The 10,305-nt window shown below is 35.9% G+C and overlaps 1 protein-coding gene across 4 annotated transcripts; it reads left to right on the top strand.

Annotated features, from left to right (window-relative positions):
- Positions 1–888: 888 nt before the first annotated feature.
- Positions 889–7,833, top strand: LOC141642556 (putative rRNA-processing protein EBP2 homolog). 4 transcript variants are annotated; one of them, XM_074451396.1, is made up of 3 exons: positions 892–1,070; positions 3,321–3,391; positions 6,730–7,833. In XM_074451396.1, the coding sequence occupies exon 3, from the start codon at positions 6,753–6,755 to the stop codon at positions 7,656–7,658; it is 906 nt and encodes a 301-aa protein (XP_074307497.1). In that variant the 5' UTR covers positions 892–1,070; positions 3,321–3,391; positions 6,730–6,752; the 3' UTR covers positions 7,659–7,833. The 4 variants fall into 4 exon arrangements, with proteins under 4 accessions (XP_074307496.1, XP_074307497.1, XP_074307498.1 ...); XM_074451398.1 differs by lacking the exon at positions 892–1,070 and adding an exon at positions 2,247–2,426; XM_074451395.1 differs by lacking the exon at positions 3,321–3,391 and having other exon boundaries at positions 889–1,070.
- Positions 7,834–10,305: the final 2,472 nt, after the last annotated feature.

Below are 10,305 nucleotides of genomic sequence, written 5' to 3'. Positions count from 1 at the left end.
GGATATTCAACGTCCATCCATGGACGACGTTGATATTCAACGTCTATCGTCCTTTGCAACGTTAAACTTCATCGTCCATACCCCATTCAGACGTTGAGATTCAACGTCCATCCCCAACATAGACGTTGAATTTCAACGTCCGTTTCCTTCCCTAGCGTGATGTTTGAACGTCCATCTCCCCAACTTCCCGACAACAACAACAAATCGACAACAACAACAAACAAGAAACAACAACAAGAAACAACAACAACAACAACAACAAACAGCAACAACAAACAACAAAACACAAACAACAAACAAAGACAAACAACAACAACTACATCAATCAATCGAAAAGAACAAAACAACAATAACAAAATTGAAACGAGAAATTTAAACAAAGACAAACATTACTAGCTTATATGTCGTGGGGGAGTTGAAACAAGGATGAATTTAATCAAATTAAACAACTAAAACTAAACTAATTGAAAAAAAAAACGACTTACTTGATTCGAAAAAGGAGGTGTTGCCGTGGGGGAGTTGTTCGCCCTGATATGTCGTCTGTGGTGTTGCTGCGGTGGTGGTGGAGGTGTTGCGGTGGGGGAGTTGTTGGCGGAGGTCGTGGTGTGGTGGGCGGGACGAGTGAATGTGAGAGAGTGAAAGAGAGAAAAGGGAGGAGTAAATGTGAGAGAATAAGGGTAGGAATGTCTTTTTTTTTTTTTTTAAAACGTCGACGATTCGTTATAAAACGTCGGCGACGTTTTGAAACCGGGAAAGATAATAATAGTGTGGAATTAAATAGAAAGAGTAGAAGACAAATCATTAACTAAGATAGCCCAAAATAAAATACGGAGTAGATAAACAGGGACCCCGAGGAGTAACAAGTAACAACCAACACGGTTACCAGGCAACACAGACGGATACTAGATGGGTTTGTAAGTAGACGGGTACTAGTTTTAGAACACCTTAAACAAAAACTAGTGAAATAAGGAACAAAACGTTGGAGGCTGGAGCAAAACCCTACTCTTCCCTCGCACCATTGAATCAACTTTGGAGGCACCGTTTTCCTTCTCTTGATTCTTCAAACCCTGGTAATTTCTTCCTAAATCAATTAATTAATCCCATTTTCATTTTTTTTTTTGCTGTTTAACTGTGCTATTATTTTGTGTTGCACTATTAAATTTGAGTTTGATATTTGGTAGTTGTATTTTGTTTCAACATGGTATCTTGTTTATTTTTCTTAATGTTTTTCAAATTGGGTTTGTTTTTGTTGCCTTTAATTATAATATTTCATCTTAGGTCATTCGGAAATAACCTCTTTGTGTCGCTTGTATTAATATTGCAGTATAGGCATTAATCGAATTGTTGCTTTGATTTGGGAAGTTCCAAGCTTTGTACGGGTTTCTAATTTGATTCAGTGTGTGGTTAGACTGAGCATGGTGACAGTAAATGGTTTATTCGCCTACAAATTTTTTGATGACAGTTTTGAAAAACGGGGTTATTAAGAATAGTATGCAGCCTGAATGCCCGACATTGCTCGTAGACTTTTAAAAGGTTAATTTTGTCTTCTATATTCAAAATTAACAATGTAGAAATCTGAGTGATAATTAGGTGCATCTTTTAGCCATTACGAAGCAAAAATATGAGATTTTGGCCTTGTTATTCTTTTCGAATACCATGTATGCTGTCTTTTGTTGTGCCCCAGAGTTTTTTGATGTTCGGACTTTTTTGAATGAGTGTTTTCGACTCGTTTGCTTCCAAGTTCATTTGTGTGTGGGAAATAGAATCTCTAAAATATGAACTACTCGTATGTCTCACATTCCCTAAAATCTGCTTTAGTACTAAGCCCTGCTTTAAGGATTGGGAATCTTTTTCAATTAGTTTCAGTTCATTTACCTGCCTCGACTATATGGGCTTAAATTTACGTGTATTTGTTATGGAGTGTGGGACACGGCTATTTTGGGTGAATTTTCCTATTTTGTGGTCTAAATTGAAGTGTCGTGTCGGACACGTGACACAACAGTTAAGTGAAGTGTCGGAGTAACACTGTGGAGTGGTGTGACTACAGATTCGCAAAATTATGCGATACGGTTTTAGTATATGAATATGATACGATTTGAATTAAACAAATTCCGTATATACAAGACGGGCGAAACCAGGTATACGGTTTTTAATCCATTTAATTTTTTTTCCTAAAAATGCAAAAAATCACGAATGATTCACAAAAGCAGGGTATCATGTATCAGACCCAAAACTCCAAGTCGAAAACGTGAAAAGGTAAAAAGAGTAAAACCCTAAAGCCTAAAACACATGTTTCTTCCTTCCCTAAAACAAACCCTTAATTATCAGACCTGCCTCTCTCAGTCCACATCCCCCTCATCCCTCACCACGGTGCTCAATCATCCTTCTTAATCACCCCTTGAGTCTCAAGTTAAACCCTAAACAAGGTAATTTCGATTTAGCATTTTTTATTTAAAACTGATTTGAAATTGTACTTGTACTATTCGTTTAATCTATTTTTCGTATCCATTTGTTGGTTTTTCTGCTTATTTTTTTCATTTTCATTTGCTTTGTTTGTCTTGAGTCTTGACAATAAACCATTTGATGTTGGAACAACCCTTTACTGGCTACTGCCCTCTATTGCTCTAATGCATAAGTCAGTGAACTGAAGTTCTGGTTTTGTGATTATAATTCCTTCGTACTGGTCATTTGTTTACCTTTGTTTTTGGCACAAAGACTAGGGAAATGAAAGGGGGACCATTTGTGGTGGTTGTTAACTTGTTAGTGGATGACAAATGGACCATAAGTCCATAATGGATGTTTATGATCAAATTACACATAAAAAACCTACCTAATATAGAAAGGTAAACAAATGAATGAGACACCCTAAATGGAATAGTTAAACAAATGACCGGGACGGAGGGAGTAATTTGTAATGGCAATGGTAATACTATGTTACTTTCACTGTTTGTAATAGGCCATTTATGGCATGCATGATGCTCGATTTTAGTGTTGATTGTAATGGACTGTGGTATTTTGCATTGTAATTGGCCATTTATGGGTTATTGTTTATTTTTCTTGATAACGTTTTTCTAATTGGGTTTGTAAATATAATATTTCATTCATCTTAGGCCATTCGGAAATAACCTCTTTGTGTCCGCTTGTATCAATATTGTAGTATAGGCATTAATCAAATTGTTGCTTTGATTAGTTGTCAAGCTTTGTACTGGCTTCTAATTTAATTTAGTGTGTGGTAAGACTGAGCATGGTGACAGTAAATGGTCTTTTTGCCTTTTGTCTCCGTTCATTCATTTGAATGACTACATTTTTTTCGATGACAGTTTTGAAAAACGGGGCTATTAAGAATAGGACGGAGTCTGAATGCCCAACATTGCTCGTAGACTTTTGAAAGGTTAATTTTGTCTTCTATATTTGAAATTAACAATGTAGATATCTGAGTGATAATTAGGTGCATCTTTTAGCCATTATGAAGCAAAATTATGAGAATTTGGCCTTGTTATTCTTTTCAAGTACCATCTATGCTATTCTTCTGTTGTGCTCGGAGTTGTTTAAATCGTTGAGTCTTGTGTGGTCCATAGTTTGGAATTGTTGTCATTAGATTTAGACTTTATGTGTAACAATAATTATTTGTAGCATTGATATCATCAGTGAAAATATAATCAATGAAATAGATTAGCGCTGGGCATAATCCCCTTTAGTGATGTTGGGACTTTTTTGAATGAGTGCTTTCTACTCGCTTGCTTCCAAGTTCATCTGTGTTTGGAAAATAGAATCTCTAAAAGTAAGCGCAATTGTGTATGAACTACTCGCATGTCTCAGAATTCCGAAACACTGAAATCTGCTTTAGTACAAGCATTAGTTTAAGGCTTGGAAATCTTTTTTCAATTAATTTAAGTTCAGTTATACTCGGTGTGGCTAGGGGTGAACAAAATCATACGAGATGTTTTTATTAAATGAATACTATATGGTATATGGCTTGAATTATACCAATTCCGTATATACAGACGAAACCAAGGTATATGGTTTTTAATCCGGTATAATTTTTTTTCTTCTTTTTATTAATAAAAATGCCAAAAATCACAAATGATTCACAAAACCAGGTATCAAACCCAAAACTCCAAGTCCAAAACTTGAAAGTGAAAAGAATAAAACAGTAAAGCCTAAAACACACGTTTCCTCCTTCCCCAAAATAAACCCTTAATTCTCAGACGTCAGACCTCTCAGTCCACATCTCTCACCACAATGCTCAATCATCCTTCTTGATCACTCTCTGAGCCTCGAGTATTTTTTTGATCTGTTTGATCTGTTTTTCATATCAATTCATTGGTTCTTCTGATTTTTTTTATTTTTATTTTTGTTGTGGTTGTCTTAATCATGTGAGTTGGAATAACCCTCTACTGGCTACTGCCCTCTATTCCTCTAATGCTAAAGTCAGTGAACTGAAGTTCTGATTGAGTGATTATAATTTGTAATGGCAATGGTAATGCTGTGTTGTTTTCACTTTGTAATAGGTCATTTACGGCAAAACTGATGCTTGGTCACTGTTGATTGTTATGGATTGTGTTTTTTCGCATTTTAGTTTTCTGATGTTTCAATTAGTGAACCGGATATCATTTCATAATCGATTATGAAATCTGTGTTTAGGATTGTGAGACCCCTTTCTCCTCTGTAGTATGCTACAGCATTGTGGTAGAAAGTCAAAATTTCTGTGTATTTAATTGTGAATATTGTAGTAGTAGTTATACCAATCCTCTTTTTCGTTTTGTCTAAAAACTGTAATATGGCGGAGGTTGGAGCCACTTGGAGAAACTCTTTTTCATGCTAACTTGTTTCATTTGTCAAAAAGTCTCTAGTGAGACGATTTATAGAGCTTCACTGAATCTTATTTTACCAAATTATCAACGAACTTTTACTTCTAGCACCTTCTTTAATTTGGTAAGGTAAGTAATGTGATTATACAATGATTCTTAAGTTCAACTGCATTTTGTCTTCATTTGAAGTATAATTTGAGTTTGATATTTGGTAGTACAAGTTTTATTTCAACATGGTTTCTTGTTTATTTTTCTTAATGTTTTTCTAATTGGGTTTGTTTTTGTTGCCTTTAATTATTATATTTCATCTTAGGTCATTCAGAAAGCACCCCTTTGTGTCGCTTGTATCAATATTGTAGTATAGGCATTAATCATTGCTTTGGTTTTGGGAAGTTCCAAGCTTTGTACTGGCTTCTAATTTAATTTAGTGTGGTATGACTCAGCATAGTGACTGACAATAAATGGTTTTTTTGCCTTTTGTCTCCGTTCATCCATTTTGAATTTCTACAAATTTTTCGATTACACAGTTTTGAAAAACAGGGCTATTAAGAATAGTACGGAGTCTGAATGACCAACATTGCTCATAGACTTTTAAAAGGTTAATTTTGTCTTCTATATTCGAAATTAACAATCTAGGAATCTTGAGAGATAAATTAGGCGCATCTTTTTAGCCATTACGAAGCAATAATATGAGATTTTGACCTTGTTATACTTTTCTAATACCATGTATGCTATCTTTTGTTGTGCTCGGAGTTGTTTCAATCGTTGAGTCTTGTATAGTCCATAGTTTTAATCTTTATGTGTTACGATAATTATTTGTAGCATTGTTATCATTAGTGAACATGTAATCAATGAAATAGATTTAGCACTGGGCATAATCCGCTTTAGTGATGTTGGAACTTTTTGAATGAGTGCTTTCAACTTTGTTTGCTTCCAAGTTCATTTGTGTTTGGGAAATAGACTCTAAGAAGAGCGTAAGTTGTGTATGAACTACTCGTATGTCTCACAGTCCCTAAAATCTGCTTTAGTACTAAACCCTGGTTTAAGGCTTGGTAATCTTTTTTCAATTAGCTTCAGTTCAGTTAGCTGGTAGACTCCCTGGTCTTAAATTTATGTGTAGTATGGAGTAGACGATTCGGTTTTAATATATGAATAAGATACTGTATACGGCTTGAACTAAACGAATTCCGTATATACAATATGGACGAAACCAGGTATACAGTTTTTAGTTTGTTTAGTTTTTTTTGCAAAAAATCACAATTGTTTTGCGTAACTGGGTATGAGACCCAAAACTCCAAGTCCAAAACGTGAAAAGTGAAAAGAGTAAAACAAATCCTTAATTCTCAGACCTGCTTCTCAGTACACATCCCTCATCACAGTGCCCAATCATCGTTCTTAATCACCCTGAGTCTCAAGTTCAACACTAAACAAGGTATTTCGACTTAGCCTTTGTTGATTAAAAATGATTTGATATTGTAGTTGTATTATTTGTTTGTTCTGTGTTTTTTATACATGTTCTTTGGTTCTTCTGATTATTCTTTTTATTTTCGTTTGCCTTGGTTGTCTTAACCATGTGATGTTGGAATAACCCTCTACTCGCTACTGCCCTCTATTTCTCTAATGCTGAAGTCAGGGAAGTGAAGTTCTGATTGAGTAATTATTATTTGTAATGGCAATGGTAATGCTGTATTCCTTTAACTGTTTGTAAGAGGCCATTTACGCACGCGCGATGCTCGATTACTGTTGATTGTAACGGACTATGTGGTTTTTTGCATTTTAAATTTCTGATGACTTTATTAGTGAAAGTGGATTTCATTTCATATTTGAAACCCTTGTTTGGGATTGTGAGAACCCTTTTCTCCTCTGTAGTATGCTACATTTTGATGTTGATTTTCTTTTTTCAACTTTATTGTTTAAGGTAAAGAGACTTGTAAATCATAGATGGGTGTTCGTAGCAAACCACCACCATCCGTTGCTGCAGATGAAATGGAAGAAGATGAGGAGTTGGACACTTTAAGTGATATTTCTGAGTCAGACCGAGAATCTGAATCTGATTCTGAGGAAGAAGACGGAGACACAAAGTTAAGCGAACCGTCAAAGACTGCTATTTACAACAAGGACGGTCTTCTTGACAAGCTTAATGAAATAAGCTGGCCTGAGGGTGTGGAATGGATACATACTCTTGCCATTGACATCGATCAGGAAAAAGAAGTCGATGTAAATGATGATCTAGCACGTGAAGCTGCTATTTACACTCAAGCCCTTCAAGGAACTCGGCTGGCTTATGCAAAGCTCGAGTCTCGTGGTCAACCCTATCTCCGGCCGTCTGATTACTACGCCGAGATGGTCAAGTCTGATTCTCACATGGAAAGGGTGAAAAGGAAGCTATTGGTGGAGAAGAAGGAACTTGAAGAACAAGAGCAAAGAAGGAAAGATAGAGAGAATAAGAGGATGGCTAAACAAGTGCAGGCTGAAAAACAGAAGGAGAGAGCTAAAGATAAGAAAGAGCAGATTGAAAGCGTTAAGAAATGGAGGAAGCAAAGGGAGAAAAGTGGGTTTGCTGATAACAAGGACGAAATGGGACTGTCATTTGAGAATGGAACTGGGTTTGACCGAAAAAGCAAGAGACAACCAGGGGTTTCTCCCGGAGATAGGTCTGGTGGGAAGGGGCGACAATTTGGCGGAAAGGGCAAAAAGGGAAACACGGATAAGAAGAAGAAAGATTCAAAGTTTGGGTTTGGTGGCAGAAAGGGAATGAGGAAGCAGAACACAGCCGATACAACCAGTGATCTTAGAGGCTTCAATAGTAACTCTCATTCTGGTAACAAGAAAAGAAGGATATCCTAGTTTTTTCCGTCTTTAATCTTCTCTGTTGCAGAATTTCAGATCATTGTCTCAGGTGTTGCATTAGTAACGATTACTTGTCGGTTTTTAGAAGAGGAATTAGTTGCTGTACTATTTATGTTTGACATCTCAACTTTGAACTGCTTATTTTATTTAATACAATATGGTTTTATTTGAATTTGTACTGACATTTCATCCACAGTTAAAGTATCTAGTTGGATTTCTTGGAAATGTAGTAAATGTTGATGCAGGGGAACGATTTGTACTACTTTCGTCATCCTACCCATGACTAAATTGGAGGGTGTTCTGTGCAGATCGGTTTTGGTTGGATATTCGATCAGCACTTTGGTTTTGTGCTGGATGAATGGCTTAGAGAAGTCTCTCAGGTATCCCCTCCCCAGTGCCTAAGAAGTAACAAGTAAGGAGGGGATTCATAGTATTTTCTTTTGTCGTCTTGTGACCGGTCTCGTTGATTGATGGCATTGGCAATTGACGTTCATTCAGACTGCGAGTAAGTGGCCTTAGTCACCCATCTCGTGAATGAGTTGCTCTCGAGTCTTGGCTAACCAGAAACTCAGGTTTCTTCATAACTTGGCTCTCACCCTTATTAGTGTGGATCTAAGCTCATTCAGCATAAACATTTTGTTTCTTATTTTATTTTATTTTTATGTATAACTCGGTAAAACATTTATTGATAACATATGTCAATATGTATGTGTCAATACTATTGTTTCTAATATATTTATAATTATATTTCTTTTGTCTTAATTATTTGTTTGTCTGGATTAAAATCTCTTACAAAGAATAACAAAAAGTAAACAAACAATTGGACAAGAAGAGTACTTTGTATTTGACATTTTAACCTGAAAAGTCAAATGGGTAGATTAGGCTTGATGGAAGAGAACACAAACAATTACACATAAGTTGTTTTTCGAACTCTCCTTACCCTCAACTTTCTAGTACAAGGTTAATCGACTAGCTTATTCTATAACTTTTGGAACATTGTAAGTTACTCTTTTTGAGTCGGACAAAAAAAAAACTTTTATTATACAGTCATATTTTTCTCAAGTTTGTCGAGACAACACTTCATTTTGCCTCGGAGAAATTAAGAAAGTCTTTATGAGATCGATGTATTGAGACTAATTTCATATAGGACTTTAATTTGTCCTAACCATTTTACCCTCTTTTTCCTATGTTAACTTAGTCACTAATCACTAATTGTATTCATTGTTAATTAAATTAACATCGTCTTTTCTCCAAATTATTCCTTAAATCTATTTTGCATTTCGATCCCTATATTCTTCTCGTTTACTCCTTTTAAGTGTTTTCTCCATGACCACTTATTACTCTCTTCATTTCCTCCGTCTGAATCATTTCTTTATAAGAGATATTTTAATACGGAATAAAACTTATTGTAAACGATACGCAAATGCTTGTTGATAATTTTTTCGGCTGATTTTTTCTGTAAAGGAAATTTACTTATAAAATCTTCTTAAAACCTTAATAGCCATCATAATTTATGAATGGTAATGTGATTTTAACGACCGATTTTACAGTAATTAAGAATCAAAACCAGTTTTCATGAGATTTGTTACAAATATTTAACCAAAGCTATTAAGCTAGGCCTACAACTCCAATGGACAACTACAATATGATGTAGCTTGATTTGTCAAATCGATTTTTCAAGCTACGCTGTTTTTCAGCTACGTACCGCTCCAATGACGGACTACAACATCTTGTAGCTTGCATGGGTCTACATTCTTATTTCATCCAATAAGATAATTTAGCTTTTTTTCTTTAAAAACCAAGCCATGTAGCTTGACAAAGCTACATGTTTGCAAGCTACTCTTGAATTTTCCCACTCCAATGGTAAGCTACATGCTTATAATTTTGTAAATATTACAAGCAAGTCCCTAAACATGAACCATTGGAGATGCTCTAGCTTGTATTACAAACAGCTTAATTTATTTGTGTGATTAATTAATTAAATACGAAGTAACTAAGATGATGAGGGTCTATTGGGCTAGTGTTATGCCTCGGGCCTTATTTCGTCATTCTGTGTATTAGGTCTTATAAAATATGCCTCGTACAATTATATTTTGTAGACATTTGTAAAAATGATCTTCAATCTTTATTCTACTGATGTGAGACATGAGTTTGCACCCTAACAATGCTCCCCTCAAACTAAGGACCATCATTTTTGACCTCCCTGGAGAACTTCCCCACTCTACAGCCCCAACTTCTAGACACCCGAAGCATCACCAAGTCTTGATAACCTCCCCTTAGCCGACACACGATGCTGCTACCACGAGCCATGTCTTGCACCACATGATCAAGTGAGTGCCTCCACATCCTCATGAACTTGCAAGTCCATGTGCCTTTCTTGATTGGGAATTCGCTACACATGCATATTGAACATCCTCTGCATCCAATATACCCTTGATCGGGTCCGCCACTTCATAAGTTCTAGAACGCAAACAGTTTCTGGTATCCAACCAGAAAAGGACCTACTAGACCTGTGGCACCCAATCTGATAAGGGTCAACCTGATCAAGAGTTCTAGTACACAAATGTTCTTTGTCCTCACAAGACCTATGACGCCTTGCTTTCATCTATTTAACCCTGAACCGGGTTTGCTCAAGGATTCACCT

The sequence above is a fragment of the Silene latifolia genome, chromosome 2, assembly GCF_048544455.1.
Source record: "Silene latifolia isolate original U9 population chromosome 2, ASM4854445v1, whole genome shotgun sequence".
Taxonomy (NCBI): domain Eukaryota; kingdom Viridiplantae; phylum Streptophyta; class Magnoliopsida; order Caryophyllales; family Caryophyllaceae; genus Silene; species Silene latifolia.
Note: the sequence above shows the minus strand (reverse complement) of the source record. Positions and strands in the feature narration are given on the sequence as shown.